A 22,213-nucleotide genomic window follows, 5' to 3' on the forward strand; every position below is an offset into this window, starting at 1 on the left:
CCTCCTTCTTGCGGTAGGGTAGAGGGGATGATTAGTTTACTAGTAATGCTAGCTCCTCTTGGGAGATGAACTCTTGCCCCATGAAATGTCACCTGCACAATAGTTAGGTAAGCTGGCTTGTGTGTGTCAAGGGGTTAGAATTCATGTTCAAGAAACTAGCCTTTTATAAGTCCCCTACCACTGTGAGTAGTGTAGGGTTAGCTTACAAAACTGTTTGCTTATACTCTTTTGAGATTTGGCCCTGCTTATTTGCAGTTAGATGGGACTTTTCAAGCAGTTCATAGTCCTCCTGTATGTTGGGGAGACTTTGCCTCGTGTCTTGGGTGATCTTTTGGACCTGAATATCAGTCCTGTTCTTTGGAGAAACCCTCTGGCCCCGGTATGCCTGAGCCTGACGTTTAAAGATGCCACACTTACTGAGTAGGATAAATACGTCCCGCTGGAAGGTCTTGGTGAAAATGGCATAGAGGAATGGATTGGCACATGAGTTAAGTGGATAAAAGAGAACCAGTAAGATTTTGGAGTTGGTAACTGTGATAAGAGGCTTGTTCATAAGAGCTGACAGAGCATAAAATGAGATGGGGGCCATGCACATAAAGTCAGTGAAGATCAAGACAGCCATCCTTTTGGCAATTTTGGTGTCTTTGTCCCCTGGGTTGTACTGGGGATTTCGGACTGTGATGTAGATCTTCACGTAACAGAAGCAAACGATGATAAAGGCAACTATGTTGAGCAACAGGACAAGGATAATATATGCCAGGGCAAGAGGGGTCTCGGTGTCCATGGGCAGGCAGATGCTAACTTTGGCATAGCTGCTTATTCCCACCAAAGGGAGCAGGGCGAGCAGGAAGCAGCAAACCCAGCCCCCAACCATGATGGCATATGCATGCCGGAGTCGGATTTTTCGGTCCAGGCGCATGGCGAAGGTGATGGCATACCAGCGCTCCAGGGTGATGACCGTCAGTGTATACACTGACAACTCACTAGCAAAGACGGTGAAGAAACCAGCCGTGTTGCAGCCGGGGCCTGTCTGCCAGTCGATGGCGTGGTTGTAGTACTCAGAATGAGTGTAGAGGTCTACGGAGGCAATGAGGAGTAGGTACATCCCCATGCAGAAATCTGCAAAGGCCAAGTTGCACATGAGAAAGCGCGGGACGGTCAGTTTGTAGTGGCTGGTGAGGAGGATGACCAGGACGAAGACATTGCCCAAGAGAGCCAGCAGACTAACAAACCACACCACGATTCTCAGGAATTTGTAGCCCATTATGTCTTCACAGGGGTTGAAATCATCTGACTTGGGGGTACACACCATGTCTTCATTGCCCCCACACACTATGTAGTCATAATGGTTATCAAAGGCCTGTAGTGTCTCTTCCTGTGGGTTTTTGAGCTTCTGGCCAAACCCAATGATCTCATCTTCTTGCTCTTCAAAGAAGACATAATAATGAGAGTGGGTATCCTGGAACTTGTTTTCCCTGTACCCAGCACTGTGGTCACCTGGATCCTCTTCATATTCCTGGTAGAAGGGGCCATTCAAAGCATTCACAGACCTTCTCTGCCGCAGGCTCCGAATACTGCTGTCATTACACATTAAGGAGTCAAGGATTCTGCAAGGCAACAGAAATAAGTCAGAGCTTGCTGAAAACCACTAATGGGCCCCACAACATGTAGCAAAAAGATTCTACATGACCTGGTTGGGTCCATCTTTCCTACGTCATTTCCTATTACCCTTCCAAAACTATGCTCCAGTGATTCTGGCCCTTATTTCTCCTCTGCAACCAGTTCAAGACCAGTAGTGAGAGAGAAAGCATGGATGCTGGAGCCAGTCTGCCTAGGTCAGGACCTGGCTTCACTATTTACTAGCTGTTTCACCTTGGGCAGGTATATGAAACTTGGCTTATCAACTTTTAAAAACAGAATCATGAAATTACCCATTTCATATCTTTTTAAAGCTCTTATACAGCACCTGGAACATGGTTGGTGCTGTATATGTGTTTGTTATTGTTATTATTCCTATTCAGAGCTTTAGAACACCAGGTTCCCTTTGCCTGAAAAACTCATGACTGCTTCTACTCATTATTCATTTTTAAACTCAACTGTCCTTTTGTCTCTGATCTCTTTATTTGTATTTATTGATTTTTTAAAAAATATTTTTTATTGATTTCAGAGAGGAAGGGAGAGGGAGAGAGATAGAAACATCAATGATGAGAGCATAGAACCTGACCTCCTGGTTCCTAGGTCAATGCTCAACCACTGAGCCACGATGGCTGGGCTGTCCTGACCTTAGATAAATTTTCCTACCCTTGTGTTTATTTCCTTCATAGCATTATCAGCTATCTTACTTGTTTGCTTGTTTATTTTCTGACTTCCCCTACTGGAATGTAAATAAAATATTTTTGTCTGTCCTATTCATTGAACAAATGAATAAATGGACAGTATCATGCAGGCATGCTCGTGGGAGTAAGACTTAGTTTATTGTTAGCCTATCAGACTGACATCAAAAGAGATTTTTTAACTTGCTGAGCAGATGCTGACTCACCTATTGGGTTAAAATGCCAATGGGCTGCCTATTCCAACCTGTTTGGAGGTTAACAGGAAAGCTGCCCTTATGCAGTTCATTAGCCTCCCACCCATCCCTGGTCCTTTCCTACTCTGGGCCACAAGGCAACAGTATAGAGCCTGCTATCAGCATCCCCATGCCCCACTCCTAGTTTTCTGTAGATGTTATGCCCGCCATTGACCTTTGCACAGCTGCTCAACTTTCCCATTTGCTTCTGCCCACTCCTAGATCCCAAATTATTTCCCAATGCAAGTATGAATGCAGAATGTCAACCAATAGATATTTAGAGACAGAGAACACACTATACTAATAAATGACAGCAGTGTTAGGAAAATGGGATTGCATGAGTCATGAAGGGGGAAATAATGCAGAGTAAAAGTGTAGGTGAGGACAAGATTCAGAGAAAGCATGGAGAGAAAAAGACCATCCCTCTCCCAGCCGGTGTTTCTTCGTGGTTAGTGTCAACCTATGAACCAGGTTTGATTACCAATCAGGGCACATGCCTGGGTTTCGGGCTCAATCCCCAGTGGGAGACATGCAGCAAGCAGCTGATCAATGATTGTCTCTCATCAGTGATATTTCTATTTCTATTTCTCTCTCCCTCTCTCTTCTTCCCTGAAATCAATTAAAAAAAAAAAAAGACCATCCCTCCTTTGCAGCCTGATCATAAAATAATACACATAGAGAGCTTATAATATTCCAGGTTATTGTGATAGGTGTTTTCTATTAAGTTTCTCATGTAATCTTCTCAAAACCTTTATGAGTGATAGCATTATGATCTCCATTCACAGAGGCTCAGGGAAGTTAAGTAAGTAGGCTGAGATAACACAGTTAGGAAGTGGCAGAGATGGGGTACAAACCCAGCTGATTCCAAAGTGCAAAGTGCCCACATATGTAACCAGTAAGCTGTGACCTTTGCAAAGCCCGAATTGACCAGGTAACACAATTGCTTGTGTTTCTAAGTTTGTCCTCAGAATTGTGGCATCTAATGCATGTTGCATCTGGAGGCTGTGCAATATAATCTTGATAAGATTTCTACATGATTTGGTCATTCCTCTCTCTCCTATGTCATCTCCTAGTCCCGTCCCCTCCCCTGCGTGTTCCATTGACCTTGGCCTTATTTCTCATCTGTAGCCACGTTGAGTCTAAGTCATTGTGTCCCATGGATTTCATGTTTCTTGTGGATACTTCCAGTTCTTTCCACATGGTTTTCAAACCACAAAGCTTCTTCCCCGGACCCAGAAATTAATACAACTTTTCCCATGGCCTTTTGTTGCTTATTCCAGACACCTGCCACTTACCCTCTGATTTTCTTCTGATTCTTAAAAGCACAGCAGTGGCTCGGATAAGAAAGGTCAGCCCGTGTGAGGTGGAGGAAACTCAAGGAAATTGGAAGTTTCTTTAGGGTCCAAGTATTTCTTGCTATCAGCTCCTTGAGGTGCTCCAGGCCTTTGGAAGGCAGGGCAGTAACACTGGTATAAGAGACGTCCCTGGTGGTGGTGGGGAGGAGAAAACAGAGTAATACAGAGAGGTGGTGAGCACCCAGAGCCTCTAACTGTTGGCCAGAAAGTCAAAGAAGCCCAAAATTAATGTAGAAATCACAGGCTCCTTTCTGCTACCGAATATACACTCTGAGTTCTTTATATACAATCACTGGTCTAAGAAAGGATATTAGGCTTCTAAGTGATAGGTGACAAGGTTCTCCCATTTTTATTGCTTGGACCTCTGGTATCCATCAATACAATAACCATTTAGCAGACATTTTATTTTATCCATTGCAATACATACAAACTCTTAGAGTCAGAGACAGACATCAATTCTACTCTGGAAATCATACCTATAGCTACTAAAGGGTTTCAGGAGGCAAGAGAAATATATTTGAACAGGCTTAAAGCGGCCGAAATTGCTCTCAGTCTCTGTGGGGAATGGGGTTTTGGGTTTAATGAACTGCTCAATGATACGGATCAACACCAGTATCATGAAAAACTCCTGAAGATGCAGAACCTGGGAGTCAAACCAGTTGCATGGTGAACTCAGGAGATGAGAGAGAGAGAGAGAGAAAGAAACATTATGGTTGCCTCCTGTACACACTCCAACTGGGGATCAAACCCACAACCTAGGCATGTGCCCTGACCAGGAATCAAACCTGCCACCTTTGGTGTCTGGGACAATGCTCCAATCAACTGAGCCACTGGGCAGGGCTCTTTTATCTTTTTTTTTTTACAATTACATTGTAAGATATTTAATATAATTGTAGTGTCTGATTAGCAAGTGAATTCCAATATTTACAACTTCTCCCTCCACATCATTGTAACTGGACTTTGCTGGGGTTTACATCCTCAGGGTTCAAGGCTGCAAGAACCTACTGCTCAGTTTTCATAAACACGAAGCTCATGCATTTATCCCATTCTCACCACAACTGTGATTCTCAGAGAAGGGTGCCACATTTACTATTTTGTTTTGTATTTAATTTAAAAATTCTAGCATCCAGTATTTCCCAAATCTCGCCTGGTAGTAAGAATTACCCGTGGTGCTTGTTATTGTCTGAGTCCCAGGAAATTTTTAACATTAAGGAAGTACATTTGGGAAAAAACTGGCATAATCAAATAACTTTTCAGGTAATGGGAGAGTTGAGGGATTTGGGAGCCAGCCTTATAAACACAATTGTGAAGTAAGTGCAGCTGGACCTTGCTCTCTGGCCTAACTGTCCTTCTGATGCGTGTCTTTCTTTTGGTCATGCTACCTCCAAGGTGTAGCCATCATTCTGCCTCTAGTTTTCTGGTAGCAACTTAGGTGTCTCATTATCCAGTGATGCTTTTTGTCAGTGTTGGATACACAGACTGTGCGTGTTCATTTCAAAGAGTTTATCCTTCCAAGCAGTGTGTTTGTATTTTATTAGATTGTTAAAATTTTTCTTTTCTTTTTTATGTTTCAATTACAGTTTACACTCACTATCATTCTGCATTAGTTGCAGATGTACAGCAGAGTAGTTAGAAAATCATGTACTTTACAGAGTGGCCCCCCGATGTTTCAAGCACCCACCTGGCCCCACACATAGTTATCATGATATTATTGGCTATATTCCCTATGCTGTAATCTCTATGACTATTCTGTAACTACCACTTTGTACTTAATAACCCCTTCGCCTTTTCACTCAGCCTCCAACCCCCCCTCCCCTCTGACAACTGTCAGTTTGTTCTCTGTATTAATATTTCTTGAGAAAACACTTTCAGAACTACTCCAGTTACTGCGTGACAAAACATCCCCAAAACGAAGTGGCATCAAACAACAATCCTTTTATTCTAAGAGTAGTTTTTGTGCGTCAGGGATTTGAGCAGGGCATGCCAAGATAGATTTGTCTCTGCTCCGTGATGTCTGGTGCTCAGTTGGGAAGACTTGATGGCTGGCGACCCCATTGGCTGAGGGTCGCAGGCTCCGTCACCTGCATGCTCTGTGTCAGCACTGGGACGATTCAAAGCTGAGCTCAGCTGGGATGATGCTGTGGCCTCTCCATGTGGCTTGGGTTTCTCACATCATGGTGGCCAGCTTCTGAGAGGGAGCATCTGGAGAGAGCGTTCTGACAACTGGTAGATTCAAGGCCAGGGGACACAGAGCCCGTCCTTCAATGGGAGGAGTATCAAAGAATTTGATGCCTAATTTTGGAACTGCCATAGTGGTCTAAGTGGCAGGGATGTCACTGAGGCAGATATTTGGTGAAAACTGGTAACTCACTGATCTGCAAATCAGTGTTCCAAGTTCAGCCCCCACCGTGGACCAGTGTCAGAAGCACCCGCAGTACAGACGCCTGAGCTACCCCAGGCCAACGGAACTATAATCTCTGATGGCATGGCCCAGGGGTCTGCATTATTTAAAATGCTCTAGATCATTCGGAGTCTCATCTTGAATTCTCAGCATTTTTATGAAACAGGTGGATACTGAAGTTAAGACAAAGAAACAAGGCATGTTGTGTCCAAAGACTCAGAAAAACAAGGGTAGAGCCATAACTGTCATTTGGGTTTAGAGTCCTAAGATTCCATGTCCTACAAACTTTTCTCTAGCCTTTTTTTCTTTTTCTTTTTCTTTTTCTTTTTCTTTTTCTTTTTCTTTTTCTTTTTCTTTTTCTTTTCTTTTCTTCTTTTCTTTATCCTTTATCCTCAGATCTCTGAAATCTTTGAACACAGATCCAGGCACAGCAACCCTCGAGAGACTCGTTTTGGAATCTGGGAGGGAGGAATTGATTTTGTGGTCTGAGTGTCTGCAATGAGTGTATCCCAGGTGCCTCTAGTTGGGTCCCAGTGAGGATGCCTGGGAAGGCACGGAAAACGCAGGTAAGGAAAATGTGTATAAACCTTATGACAGGAGCAACTGTAATGTACTGGGTCCTTGGCATATAGGAGTGTTCAATGAATGCTAATTCCATCCTTGCCTCAATTTAGTTTGTTGGGCTCAAGGGAGAAACAAGGAACCCAGCAAATATAGCCCTAGCCAAGATATTGACTTGCATATCCAACTGCTTGTCTGACCTGAATACCTCACAGTCATCTCCAACTTACCAGGTCTATCTCCAACTTTTGATTTCCTCACCCTCATCCCATCCTACTTCTTCTCTACTTAATTGGCAAAAGACCTGTAGATTTGAACTCCAAAAGACTCTTGAATCCATGTATTTGCATCTCCAATGTAAGCTCACTAATTTAAATTAACATCATTTCTTGCTGCAATAGCTTTCTGATCCACCCTTAATCTTTCCCAATCCATTCTCCACACAGCAGCTGGAATAGTCATAACATATCAAGTGAGAAAGTTCACATTCCTGCTCAGAAACTTGCAGTGACTTCCCGTTATACCACAAATAACATCTACTCTTCCTACGGTGCCCCTTAAGGTCCTGTAGATCTGGCCCTTGCCTTCCTCTCCAACCTCATCTCAGGGGCCTAAGGCCACTTACAGCCCTAATTGGAACCTGTCTGAAGCCATGTTCCTCCCCATTGGCATGAGCTACTTGATGTAGCCCTACATATCCATTACGCCTGTTGCTGCAAAAGTGCTCCTGAGGTGCTGTCCTCTGCTGACCCAGGCTGCTCTGCTCCTGCTGCTTTGGCACTTACAGAGTCAGGTAAAGGGAACAATTGCGTTTCCCCTCTTTTTGAATTTAACTTCCCTTGCAGAGATCTGCAGGTGTTTTTTTTTTTTTGTTTGTTTTGTTTTAAATATGTTTTTATTGATTTCAGAGAGAGGAATAGAAACATCAATGATGAGAGAGAATCTGATTGGCTTCCTCCTGCATGCCCACACTGGGGATTGAGCCCACAACCCTGGCAAAGGGCCCTGACCTGGAATCAAACCATGACTTCCTGGTTCATGGGTTGATGCTCAACCACTGAGCCATGCCAGCTGGGTGAGATCTGCAGTTTTAATCAGACAGTCTGGGTTATCAGAAAGGAAGGTAGGAGCTCCTGTATGCTTCCCAACAGACGTAGCACAGCCTTCCACTCAAAGTAGCCCAGTGGAATGATTCTTCCCTCCAAGCCTACTGGTATTTCTTTATTTCCTAAATTCTGTCCACTCTCTTCCAGGGCTTGTATCCTCTTAGAGTCTCTCTTGCCCTTGCCATAAATATTTACAGTAAAATGCAATTGGGCTAACCCCCCTGATCAGATGTCAGCTCAACTGTTTATATGTCTACAGTCTCATGGTTCTCATTACTACCACCTTAGTTTAGGTCTGAATTGCATTTCATCTGAATTTTGCAAAAATTTCTTGACTGGTCTCCCAGAAAGTCTACTAATCCCACTTTCAGACTTGGAACAAAATGTTCTTTCTAAAACTTGGATCTCATTATATTGCTCCCTAGTTTGAAGCCCATGGTTCCTCAGATGTCTACAGAATGAAGTTCAAGCTTCTTAGAAGAGGAACCCTCCTTCCTCCCACATTTGTTTATCTTGGTTTCAGTCTTTCATTAGAAGCAATCATTGGCTAGTGATTGTTGGTGGCACATTCATGCTTAAGAGTGAGCCACCGAAAAGCAGATTGGGAGCTTGTCCATGTGCAGACTTTGCTTTAGGACAATTGTGTAGGGAGCTGGCCATTGTGCTGTTGGACCTAAAATATCAATGCAGAGGTCTTTTTGTTTTAGGGTTATTCAACTAAATAGACCTCAAATCTCAGCCTAGAGGAGATGTATTTGGCTGCTGTAGGCATTTTGTATGACTTGGGTAGAGGATTAACATTTCCAGTTATAGACCTTCAATAAATTCTTCTGTTTTAGTCCCATGTCTAACTCTTGCCCATGCCACACCCATTACCTCTAAACCTCATCCCCCTCAGAGATTCTGCAGGACAAGGCAACTGCCTCTGACTGTATGCTCTTATGAGTACTCCAAGTTTCACCTTCCTTGTCCTCTAGCTTTTCTGTAGCTCTCTATACTATTGATGTGCCTCACCTGCCTCTTTGTCCTTGTGGATTTATGTATATTAAAATTTCTTTTTCCATCTTTTTAGGGAGATTTCAGGAGGCAGAGGAAATAAAAGGTTATGCTGACTGCATTATCTTTGACTTTTTTTCTGTAATAATTACCAGTTTTATTACTCTAGCTAAGATATGCAGAGGTGATTTGAGGTTTATATTTTAACTAGAGGCCCAGTGCACAGAATTCATGCATGGGTAGGGTCCCTAAGCCTGGCTGGTGATCAGGGCCAATCTGTGGGGCCACCGGTGGGGCGATGGGGCCCCTGCTGGTACCCGCCTTGGCTGGCCTGGTGCCTGCAGGCTGGGGGCAGCTCCTGTGTTGAGCATCTGCCTCCTGGTGGTCAGTGTGCATGATAGCAACTGGTCATTCCACCAGTTGTTTCGCCGTTTGGTCGATTTGCATATTAGGCTTTTATTATATAGGATAGTTATCTCATCAAGAGTTTAGGTGCCCCCATTGCCCTTATAAGCTGGTTGCAAATTATTTGATTCTCTTACTTATTAAAAAATTTCACTCTGTGCGGTAAAAAAGGAGTTCTTACCATTTGCAACAACATGGATGGAGATGGAGAGCATTATGCTAAGTGAAATAAGCCAGGCAGAGAAAGATAAATATCACATGATCTCACTCATTTGTGGAATATAATGAACAACATAAACTGATGAAAAAATAATAGATCCAGAGACAGAGAAACATCAATTAGAACGTCAAACCTCAGGGAAGGTAGGGGACAGTGGGAGTAAGGGGGAGAGATCAACCAAAGGACTTATATGCATGCATATAAGCCTAATCAATGGACACAGACAACAGGAGGGTGGGGGCATGAATGGGAGGTGGGGGGAAATGAGGAAATAAGGACACATATGTAATACCTTAATCAATAAAGAAATTAAAAAAATTTCACTCTGTCTGTGACATGTGTTCATTAAAAATACATATAAGCAAAAATAAAATGCACATCAATGGGTTTAATGAACTGTTCATTAAGCACAATTAAGTTTTTGATGTGTGTATGTATCCACACATATATACACACACAAACTTTTACCCTACATATGTGAGCTATTACTAAACATGCTGCTTTGTAACTTGCTATATTTTACTTTATAATATGGAATAAACATTGTATTATTTATTATTATTATTATTTGCTGCAAAAAGCTTTATTGTTTCCATTTGGCCCAATATAAGGGAGAAGGCTCCAGAGTGGTTAAAAGAATGACTAGTGATTTCAGGGAGAGGCAAAAACCAGACACCAGGGAGAAACGGAGGGGTCCCTCAAAGGCTCTGGACTCTAAAGGCTCCTCGTCGTGCTTGAGGGTGAGCCTTTGAAGAGACGCTCGCCCAGCCCAACCTGTGGAGGTGAATCAGGTGACGCCCCTCTTCTTGATGAGTTTCACCTGCTCATCCAGGAAGTGGTTCTCCAGGAAGCTGCTGAGATGGGCGTCTGCATGGGCAGAACACAGGGCATGCAGACCCACAGGGGCCTAGTTCAGGTTCTTCTCCATGACCATGGAGCTTCCATGGTGTCCTGGGTTTTACCCTACTCATCCTGGGAAGGCTTGGAAGAGAATGCGGCCACCGAGCTGGTTTTGCATCTTTAAGAGAAGCTTGGCTCCCTCGCGCTTCTGCTCCACCAACCTGTGGAAGAAATGGCCCAGGCCCTCCAGAGCTGCATCGTCATGGTGGAAATAGAAGCCCAGGGAGAGGTAGGTGCAGGAGGCCCACAGATGCTGGGTGACCAGGCTGTTGACGGCAGCCTCCACCTTGGGGAATGATTCTGACGAATTTGGGAGCTCATGGTTATTCAACAATAAGGAGTTAAGGTAGAAAAACAAAAAACAAAAAATGGTGTTGCCTGGTCTCAGAGGCTGAGAATGGCTGAGGTGGTTCCCAAGGTGGTGACTGGAGAAGAGGTTAGTGGGTGGTCGAAGGCTGGGTTGGCGTCCCTTGGTTTGTTCCATTCAAATACTGTTGAAGCAAGAGACAGATCCGAGGGACCACCAAGGGCACTCTGGAATAGACATATTTTTATGCATTTGGGTGAAATTTCCCAATTGAAAAACAGACCTGGAGAATGAGTCAAAATACAAAACGCTGGCAACAAGGAAACTACCTAAAACAAAATTCCACCAGATGATTAAAAGTAAAACGAAGGTAAAAGTTACCTCAGAAAATGTGAACAGAAAGAAAGCAGGGGCTAGATTTTACTATCCTACAAAGAGAGAGAGAGAGAGAGAGCGAGAGAGAGAGAGAGAGAGAGAGAGAGAGAGAGAGAGAGAGAGATAAGGCTTAAAGCACTCAGGATAAGGATTGTTCTGTGAATGTCTTTGCTTCAAATGCATCACCATTCTGTGAATGTCTTTGCTTCAAATGCATCACCACCAACTTGTTTCTTACTCTTATTTTTTCCCCTAAGCCTTCTGCCTCCTGTGGTACCTCTTCTGAAGGGTGGTCTTCCTGGGTCGTTGGCATGTTCTGTGGTTCTCCTTCATTTTCTTCACAAGACTTTTGCATGTTGAGTATTTTTCTGTTATTTCCTTTTCGAACAAATTAATCCAGAAAGGATCCGGGGCAGTTCTCTCCCTCTCCAGCAATAGGGAGCTGCTCCGGGAAACGGGCCCTGGACTACATGCCGTCATCTTCAACTTTTAATTACTTCATTTAACACATAAGACTGCAGAGCTTAGAACAAATACTTGCTGAGAACTGAGCCACTCTACAGAGTCTGCCAACTCTGGAATTGATGGAGGAAGAGCCTCAGCTGTAGAAATCCTACAATTCAATAGGGCAGGATCATTTTAAATTATCTGAAGCTGTATTTTTTTCTCATTCATCTAAATTTTTGGACCACTTTGAATCTAGAATTTATTAGTGTACCTTCTTTTATGAAATAATATCTTCAAAATGTAATTAAATTTTGTTTTCAGAATAAAACAAAGGACAGTAGCTATAAGCAGTTAAGGGATTTTGAATTTGTGAATGTAGCCACGTGGATGGAAACCTACAAGCTGGAGGGCCTCCCTCTCATTGACTCTGGCACTTTGCACAGAGTTCATTACGTGATGGGCACTAAGCTTCATGAGAATCTGTCGCTAGCAAGTATTTACTCACAAAACAGCATGCAGCGGAGCCTAGCCTGGCAGACACTTTGAAGTCTAATTGTCTAGGTCATGGGAACCATCTCAAGTTAAGTGTCCGATGAAACTAACAGGACTTGAATTTAGAGAGAGGGGAGGCCTATAGGGTTACATACAAGGCAAGAAGGTCACCCAATTTTATGATGCTAGAAAATAAAAAAAGAGTCAACTGATATTTGATGTCACAGGAAGAACAAGTTGCTCCTCAGAAGCAATTATGTACAGTAGCATGTCCAAACAATAGAACAATGTCCATTTTCCCCATTTTTTGTCATCATTATTTAACATTAACCTTTGATGAAGTTAATTGCAAGTGAAATAAGCACCAGTTGGCTTGCCAGTGTTTCTGCCGCAATGTAAGCGTCTGTTACGCTTGCTTGTAATGAATGTGGGTTTTCTAAAGGTCACTGTGTAGAAGCTGATCATTATAAACGTGTAGCCACATCTGTAAATTGGAAGATGAAATGCATCTAAGAGCAGAAAGAAGATTAATTTACTGCTTAAAAGGCAGTTTAATAACTTATTAATACTAAATTAAAAATAACTTAAGGGTGTAAGACCTGTAAGTTCAGGGCAGTGAGCTTATCTAGTTATTTGTTTAAAAGAATTTAAAGACACAATATGCATTCATTCAATAAGTATTCATTGCTTTCTATGTCTTAGGTATAATTCTAGATTCTTGGGCTATAGCAGTAAACTAAAATGCAGATATTCCTATTCTTCTCATGCTTACATTCTATAGAGGAGAGAGAATTAAAAAAAAAAAAGTAAAACTTGCAGAATGTTAGCTGATAACTATTAGTATCATGGGGAAAAGAATTATAGAGAAGAAGAAAGGAAGAGCGCAGAAGTGTGGTCATAATTAGAGAGGATGGAGGCTGTCAAGGAAGGCCTCACTGAGGAGACAGTTAAGCAGAGGTCTGAAGGAGGTGAGCAAGAGAGCCATGCTGATACCTGGGGAAGAGCATTGCAAGCAGAGGCACCAGCCAGTGCAAAGGCCCTGAGGTGAGAATGCACCTTGGTGTGTTTGAGCATGCAAGGAGGCCAGGGTGGCTGGAGCTGAGACAGTGGTATTGGGGGAGGGGGTTTGAGGAGTTTAGGAAATGTGTGAGAAGAAGTTGGAGAGGTAATGGGGGGCCATATCATGTGTGTCTTGTAGGTCATCAAAAGTACTTTGTCTTTTCATCAGAGTGAGATCATAAGCCTTCAAAGGAATGGTACAAACTAATTTTAAAAGGATCTATCTGGTTATTGCTTTGAAAGTAAACCAAAGAGAACAAAGAGTGGAAACAAGGATACCAACAATAGAGAGGATGATGCCTTGGACAAGAGTGATAGCAGTGGAGATGCTGGAAATGGTTGGCGTTTGTATAGCTTTAAAAGATAGAGCCAATGGGATTTTCTAATGGCTTAGATATAGGTTATGAAAGAAAGAGAAAAATTAAGAATGACTCCAGGATTTCAGGTCTGCAACTAAAAGGGTGGAGTTGTCATTTCCTGAGATGGGGAAGGCTGCAGGCAAGGCGGGTTTGGAAGGAATGATCAGGGATTCAGTTTCAGACGGATCAGATTTGAGATGTCTATGAGACATCCAAATGGCATTGTCAAGTAGGCAGTGTACTGAAAAGTCTGGAATTTGGGAGAGCTGTCGGAATTGGAGATTTCTATTTGGGTAGCACAGGCATTAGGCAGTCAAAGGACTGGATGAGATCACCAAGGAAGTGAATGGAGATAGAGATGAAAAGAAGGCCAGTGTTCTGCAGAACTTCTATTTTTGAAAGTAAAATACTTTTGAGGATGATACTAGTTGTACTTTTAGTTAATTGAAGACTTGCAAAGGTTTGTATGACTTTGAGGATCTTTGCAATAGCTCCATTATCTCTCCCACCAAGAGCCAGCCCCCTCGTTGGGAAATGCTATGCAAATTTCTCAGTAGTTATAAAAAGTAACCTTCCTGTTTTTCTCATATTGGTGGCTATGGAAGTAAAAGATGTTGCTGATCAATTAACTTGAGTTGTCGACACAACTTCTCTGGTCTGAAGATTTCTAGGGCTAGACTGACCATCCTCTGGTTCCCAGCAAGAAGCCAGAATGCAGACAATTCTGGAAAGGTAATTGTCTGTTCTTTCTCTTCAAATTCTTCTGTGACCTCCCTCGAAGCTCTCATAGACTCCACAAAATGGTCTCAGGCCCTCTCCTTTGTTGGGCCTCTGAAGACGTGTGACCAAGGAAGGACAACCTGCTTCGGTTGCCTCCTCGGCAACTCAGCCCCTTGGCATAGTCTGGCTGGTGCCCAAAGGGGAACTGCCAAAGTCTGTTTATCTCTCATTCATTTCACAGTCCATGAGCAGAGCAGCCTTGCAGACAAACCTCCTCTGGTTCCCACCCCTAGGAGGTTCCCTTCCTTCTAAGAGAGCTGCTCTGATGGCTCTGCTCAGCAAACAGAAAGGAAGACAAGGAACTTCAGGTATTAGGTCTTCAGGCTCGATTTTGATTCCCTGTCCCCTGAGGGAGGTCCAATGCCTGCCAAATAGCCGGGAGGCCCAGAGCAGTCCTGAGGCAGTGGCTGGGACAGAGGTATCCAGGACTAATAGAGTCAGGGCTGAGGGCAGAGGCGAGGGCAAGAAGGCATGGAGGTGAGTTGAAGAGAGCCACAAACTGTAACAGGTTATGCAACCGTAACTAATATATCCATGGTATCCCTTCAGTGGGTCAGCCCACCTGCTGAGCCAGGTCATATTCCTCACAATATGATTTCAGCACAACGTACTTTGAGACACTATTCTTCAGCCCAAATTATGTTTTCCTTTTCTTTTTTCTTCTCTTTTTCCCAATTACAGTTTATATTATATTCATTTCAGGTGTACAGCCTAGTGGTTAGACCTTAATATAAGTTATGAAGTGATTCTCCTGATAAGTCTAATATCCACCTGACATCATATGTAGTTATTACAATATTATTGACTATATTCCCTATGCTGTTTATCCTTGTGACTATTTTGGAACTGCCAGTTTCTCTCTCTCTCTCTCTCTCTCTCTCTCTCTCTCTCTCTCTCTCTCTCTTGGTTCTTTGAACACATCCTATGTTTTCCTTAGACTTATCTCTTTTTCTTTCTCTTATAATTCTATCTCTGTTGTTATTCTACCCCTCATCTGAAGACCATCTCAAATATCACCTCCCTAAATGAGGCCTTTGCTGGTTACCCTAACCAGAAATGATAATCTTGATTCTCTAATGTCTCTTATGGCTCTTTTTATATTAAATTCACAGTGCAGTTACTTATTTCCATTTCTCCCAAATTTGATTGTAATCTATTTAAAAGCAGAGGTTGTGTCTTATCCTTCTAACTTTCCTGGCATTCAGTAGGTGCTCAATAAAATGCCTGTAGAAAAAGTAAGTAAATGCACACCTTGCACGGGTTTGTTTCAGATTAGCCATTTCTTCTTAGAAAGGGAAGAGAAAAGGGAGAGAGGATGGGGGAGAGCTAGTTGTTATGACTAAAACTGATTTTATTTAGGCCAAAAATTTTACCCAGGATAACAATAATAAAAAGACAAAACAACACAATTTTTAAAATGGTTAAAATATTTGAACAGACATTTGCAAAAGAAAATATACACATGGCTAATAAGTACAGGAAATGCTCAACATCATTAATAACCAGGGAACACAAAGTATAACCACAATGAGATACCACTTTATACCCATTAAATGGCTAGAATAAAAAAGATTGGTAATGCAATGGGTTTGCCAACCTGCAACTCTTAAACCTCACTGATGAGAACAGAAAATGGGACAACCATTCTGGGCAAGTTTTGCAGTATTTCCTATAAAGTTAAATATACATGTATCCTGTGACCTAACAATTTTATTTGTATATTTTTACACTAGAAAAATAAGCTATGTAGGTAGGTGTCTATAGGATGGTGGGGCATGAGGGAACTTTCGGGGTGAAGAAAATGTTTTAAGCCTTTACTGGGATAGAGTGGCATAGTTTTGCTAAAACTCATTAAATTTTACACTTGAGAAATGTGCATGTTATTGTATATAAATTATACCTCAATAAAAAATGAGCAACCTAGAAAGTCATGTATTCAACACTCCTGTACACTTTAGGAATGCCCAAAAGAACCCTGCTACACTTCTTCAGCCATCTAACAGTATGATCTTGTGATGATCATTGAGTCAGAAAGAAAAACATAAAAAGGATTATTTTTTCTGTACACCAAGGTGGCAGAGCCATGACCCTTAGATTTTTCAAATGATTAGTTTGATCAGCGCAAAGAACAATGGTTAATTTTGAAGTTTATTTTTTATTGATACATGTAATGCAAACTCAAGGATATTATATGAGATTAGAGGCCCGGTGCATGAAATTTGTGCATGGGGGTGTGTGTCCCTCAGCCCAGCCTGCACCCTCTCCAATCTCGGACATCCCTCTCACAATCTAGGACTGCTGGCTCCCAACTGCTCACCTGCCTGCCTGCCTGATTGCCCCTAACTGCTTCTGCCTGCCAGCCTGGTCACCCCCTAACCACTCGCCTGCCAGCCTGATTGATGCCTAACTGCTCCCCTGCCAGCCTGATTGCCCCTAACTGCCCTCCCCTACAGGCCTGGTCACCCCTAACTGCCCTCCCCTGCAGGCCTGGCTCCCCCCCAACTGCCCTTCCCTGCAGGCCCAGTCGCCCCCAACTTCCCTCCTCTGCCGGCCTGGTCTCTCCCAACTTCCCTCCCCTGCTGGCCATCTTGAGGCAGCCATGTTGTGTCCACATGGGGGCAGCCATCTTGTGTGTTGGAGTGATGGTCAATTTGCATATTACTCTTTTATTAGATTAGGATAGAGGCCTGGTGCATGGGTGGGGGTCGGCTGGTTTGCACTGAAGGGTATCTCGGATCAGGTTGGGGGTTCCCTTGGGGTGTGGGGCGGCCTGGGCAAGGGGCCTGTGATGGTTTGCATGCTGGCCACACACCCTGGCGACCCAAGCAGAGGCCTGGTATCTGGGATTTACTTATCTTCTATAATTGAAACTTTGTAGCCTTGAGCAGAGGCCAGGGCCAGCCAGGACAGGCGGGAAGCTTGGCTTCCTCCATCACTGGGCAAACCCAAGCCTCCTGCGTGCTCCATGGCCACAGCCATCTTGGTTGGGTTAATTTGCATACTCACTCCTGATTGGCTGGTGAGCGTGGCTTGTGGGTTTAGCGGAGGTACAGTCAATTTGCATGTTTCTCTTTTATTAGTGTAGATTTTCCCTTCTTAGGAGATACTTATAATAGTAAGGGGGACTGTAATAATATAGTAATTTTTAACAGTAAGTTAATCTTATTAGTGTGGGTTATGTAATTTAGACCTTAGCGAACCCTGGTTATTATAGAAGGCATTGCATTTCAGGGTTTATAATCCTTTGGGAAAATAAACACCAAGAGTGCTTTCAAAATAAGATTAAAAGAAAAGAAGATAGTAAAAAATAGAAAGTATAAAAATAGAAAATGAGATTGCAAATCTTGATCAAAAATCAATAAGTAAGAATGTTATTAAATAAAGAAGGCTTTTAAAAAAAAAAATACCGAAGATTGGAGAATAGATCTTACTTTAGCTGTGGCATCTATTTAAAATTAGATTCTTTTATAATTTAACTTTGGTAAAAGGTGGTAAACTAAGTGGGCAAGTTTGTTTTTGCCAACTTTAGAGATGACTGTATTCTGTCATAATTACCTTTAGGAGGCAGAAATACCTATGCCATTCAGTTCTCTTTCTAGATGAAATTTAAGCTTTTCCAAGTTTGGCTTTTACATCAAATCCCAACTTAATCATGGTTATTTGATTTTCAGTTTCAATTTGTCAAATATTTATTGAGTACTTGCTTTCTTCTCTTTTGAAGTAGGGGATTACAAAAAGTATATAAGAATCCATTTTCTTTAGGATCTTAAAGTCTAGTCTTGAGGAGGAAGTATGTGGAAAATAAAGTAACGAAGATTTTGACAAAAGTTCAACACAAGAATTAAAGTGATGTTACTTTAGTGCATACTTAGTTAAATGAATTTTAAGAAAACTGTGCTTGGAATTTGAAGAATGAGACTGGGCAGTTCATTTCTACCTTTCCTTCTACTGGCCTCTCAGATGCTGCCACCCCCATTGTCCTCTCTTCCTATACTGGTGCCTTTTTCTTTTTTCTCAATTTAATTTTTATTTTTATTAAAATTATTCATGGGCCCACTTTTTATTTTTATTCTCACCTGAAGATATGTTTATTGATTTGTAAGGAGAGAAGAAGGGAGAGATAAATAAGTAAACAGATAGATGGATAGATAGATAGATAAACATTAATTTGTTGCCTCCTGTATGTGCAAGAATCGAACCCGCAACCTACGTATGTGCCCTGATTGGGAATTGAACCTGCAACCTTTTGGTGTCCAGGGTGATGCTCCAAACAACTGAGCCACCCAGCCAGGACTGGACCTATTTTTTAAAAAGCAAATTACACTAGAAATTTGATAACCCCCACGACAAACCTCTGTGTCGCCTCTCCCTGCATTCTGCTTTTTGAAGAAGCAACCACTCTTAACTTATGATATTTTTTCCATAATTGGAAATATTTCTCCATGTATTGGCTTTTGATTCACCCACTGACTCGCTACCATGAAGATGAGGATTTAGCTTTCCTCACCCTACACATACACCTACCTGTCACCCCCTCTACTCTCCTGAAATAGTCTGAGGACATATTTGGATAAACCCATATTCAGTATTTTACAACTCTGCATATTATAATTTAATTTCCTTTTTATGTAACTCTTTTGATTCTTCATGAGATGTCTCTCTTTTTTTATTAACGTATCTTGGTTTGAGTGGACCTCTTGCTTAGTCTTGCCACGTGCTCTAAAGTTGTGTAAAACACCTCTCAAACCAGGTTTTCATACGGTCAGTCTTGTCAGATAATCTATCAACCCCTTTTTATTTTTAGAACTTTGTTTTGGTGTCCTCCATCCTCTAGCTCTGATATGGACACCTTCGTCTCAAGATTCCCAGGCTCTGCCTTTTTGGTCATCCTGGGAATTACATTTGTTTCTCTCCTGTGTTGATCGCTGCTTCTGAATTCCTCGCTTTTCTCCTTCTTGGTGGAACCAAGAGGGAAGGCCAGGGGCGATTTGGAGGCTCTTGTCAGCTAGACCAGCACTGCTGAAGGTGTGGTGCCCTTTGGCTGTTTCTATGAGTCTTTGATAAGGTCAGAAGCTTGTACTGGAATGCAAGTCAACTACTTCACTGTTCAGTTTGAGCAACTTCGTTTTCATGGGAAGATTTAAATGCAGGTTAAACTTTAATGTCTGATTTTAACAAAACAGAATTTTTATAAGTGACATTCACCATTTTCACCAGGAAAATCACATAATGTGGAAATGTTTTCAAATACCTATTCTAAAGGCTCTTTCCAAATCACAAATTTCTTTAGAAAAGCAACAACCTTTCTCATTCATTGGTGAAATATCACCTTTATCTTAAAGGAGTAGTTAAAGATATCTTTCAAAAATATATTTAGGCTCTAGCCAGGTGGCTCAGTTGGTTGGAGTGTCATCCTGTACACCAAAGGAGTCTGCAGGTTAGATTCCCAGTCAGGGCATATACCTAGGATGTGGGTTTGAGTCACTTTCTCTCTCTCCCTCTCTCTCTAAAAATGAATAAAAACATATTTTCCGGTGAAGATTAAAAAATATATAGCTCTCAGATTAAAAAAAATCACAGAAAAGGTCAACACATATTTTTTCACTTGTCTTTTTGTAAAAAGAAGAATGCATAAACTTTTTAAAGTATTTGTCATGAATTTACAATGAATCTCCACGTAATACAGATTTTCAGGGTCACTCTGCCCTCTTTCATTGAACCTATGCATTAAGAGAAAAAGGCCATAAATCCAAGTAAGTAGGTGCATTTAATCTAAAAGTGAAGTAGAATTATTAAAAGTGAGAGTGAGGATAAGTCTTTGACACTGTGGATCACTCACTGTTTTCTTGGATGCATCCATTCCCTACCTCAGTGGTTCTCAACCTTTCTAATGCCGTGACCCTTTAATACAGTTCCTCATGTTGTGGTGACCCCTAACCATAAAATTACTTTCGTTGCTACTTCATAACTGTAATTTTGCTACTGTTAATAAATCGTAATATAAATACCTGTGTTTTCCGATGGTTGAGAACTGCTAGCAAGGTCGCCTAAGACCATCGGAAAACACAGATATTTATATTACGATTTATTAACAGTAGCAAAATTACAGTTATGAAGTAGCAATGAAAATAATTTTATGGTTGGGGGTCACCACAACATGAGGAACTGTATTAAAGGGTTGTGGCATTAGAAAGGTTGAGAATCACTGCCCTACCTGACACTTGAGGGATAGTGGTCATCCTATATAATAAAACCCTAATATGCAAATCGACCGAATGGAGGAACAACCAGTGGAATGACAGGTGACTATGACATGCACTGCCCCCCGAGAGGGAGGTGACCGGTGGTGGTGGCGGGGGGGGTGGTGGGAAGGGTGGGGCCAGCCAGCAGGTGGGTGCCAGTGGGGGCCCCCCAAATTGCCCCGCCTGCCGGTCACCCCACAGATGGCCCTGATCGCCAGCCAGGCCTAGGGACCCTACCCTATATATTGGGAACAGTCTCTTAGATTTAAAAATTAAAACCTTGGTGAGGCTACTCTAACATTGTAAAAAACAGGATGATGCAATGATGACATGCATGAACTCTGCCTTGCACATTTTGTGGTCAGCCCTGATTCTGACACTTATAACTGTGTGACAAAGCCAATTACTTAACTTCTCTCTGCTTCAGTTTTTTCACCAATAAGATGGGGAAAATGGGCCGAAACTGGTTTGGCTCAGTGGATAGAGCGTCAGTCTGTGGACTGAAAGGTCCCAGGTTCGATTCCGGTCAAGGGCATGTACATTGGTTGCGGGCACATCCCCGGTAGGGGGTGTGCAAGAGACAGCTGGTCGATGTTTCTAGCTCTCTGTCCCTCTCCTTTCATCTCTGTAAAAAAAAAAAGTCAATAAAATCAATAAAATATATATATAAAAAAAAAAGATGGGGAAAATGGTACTACTGCCTCAGAAGGATCATGTAATGTACTACTTTTTATAATTAGGGCAAAAAAAAGTAGATGCCCATACAACAGCAAGATGCCTTTCACCTCTATGAAAAGTATGGTCACTGGTGCATGCAGCATCCTGGATTGCGAGAGGGATGTCCAACTACTGGTTTAGGCCCGACATCCCCTGAGGGGTCCTGGATTGCGAGAGGGCGCAGGCTGGGCTGAGGGATGCCGCCCCCCCCCAACCCCCACCCCTGCCCTCGAGCACAGATTTTGTGCACCGGGTCACTAGTCTGTATATAAAATATTAGTAACACTTAATTTGTTCTTATTTTTTAAAAGCATAAATATACATAGAGCCTCTATTTCCTTTGATCTCTACTGAATGACTGGTGCTTCTCCTGAGGTGCTGTGCTCCATTGGCAGGGACTTGACTAGATACTCAGTGAGTTTCTAAACTAAGGCCAAACCAAGGGGGGGGGGGGGTGAAAAGACAGCACTGATGGAGAGGCCAGAGGGAGATGGAATTGACAGAACTTGATCAATGTTGGACATGGAGGTGTACATCAGAGGAAATTCACAAATAGGTACTTTTTCCCTGATGTTTCTCTATGACGTTCACATCCCATCTTCCCCAACAATAAGTTCTTCCAGATATAAATACAGCTATCACCTATACTCTTTCTTCTTTGTGGCAGGCATTGTGCACCTAAGTTTTTGTGCAAACTAGAGTCCTTGCCACCTATTTGCAGACCTCATGTCTCAGAATTTTGAAAACAGCAGCTGTTCAAAAATGTCTGTTTTTTTTTCCCCATGAGAGGGCCTCCCAGGCATAGCCACACCAAAGTGGCTGCCTGATCAGGCATCAGGATGGCACAGTGGAGTGTGGGGCCTTTTGAGTCTCAAAGAACAAGGGCTTTCTTCCAAACAGTAGCCTATACAGCTGGGCAGAAAAG

At 42.4% G+C, this 22,213-nt stretch overlaps 2 protein-coding genes across 2 annotated transcripts in view; both read right to left on the reverse strand.

Annotated features, from left to right (window-relative positions):
* Positions 1 to 202: 202 nt before the first annotated feature.
* On the reverse strand, positions 203 to 11,547 carry LOC129148939 (thyrotropin receptor-like). The gene is made up of 4 exons (XM_054715400.1): positions 11,391 to 11,547; positions 11,323 to 11,356; positions 3,862 to 4,050; positions 203 to 1,607 (listed from the first exon to the last, which is right to left on the reverse strand). Exons 1-4 carry the CDS (start codon positions 11,545 to 11,547, stop codon positions 203 to 205), a joined length of 1,785 nt encoding a protein of 594 aa, XP_054571375.1.
* Positions 11,548 to 22,122: 10,575 nt separating this feature from the next.
* LOC103292215 (thyrotropin receptor) overlaps positions 22,123 to 22,213 on the reverse strand; it is a 79,813-nt gene continuing 79,722 nt past the window's right edge. Inside the window, exon 9 of the mRNA XM_054715849.1 lies at positions 22,123 to 22,192. Coding sequence (XP_054571824.1) covers positions 22,123 to 22,192 — 70 coding nt within the window. The remainder of the gene's footprint in view (positions 22,193 to 22,213) is intronic.

Source organism: Eptesicus fuscus, chromosome 5, assembly GCF_027574615.1.
Source record: "Eptesicus fuscus isolate TK198812 chromosome 5, DD_ASM_mEF_20220401, whole genome shotgun sequence".
Lineage (NCBI taxonomy): Eukaryota > Metazoa > Chordata > Mammalia > Chiroptera > Vespertilionidae > Eptesicus > Eptesicus fuscus.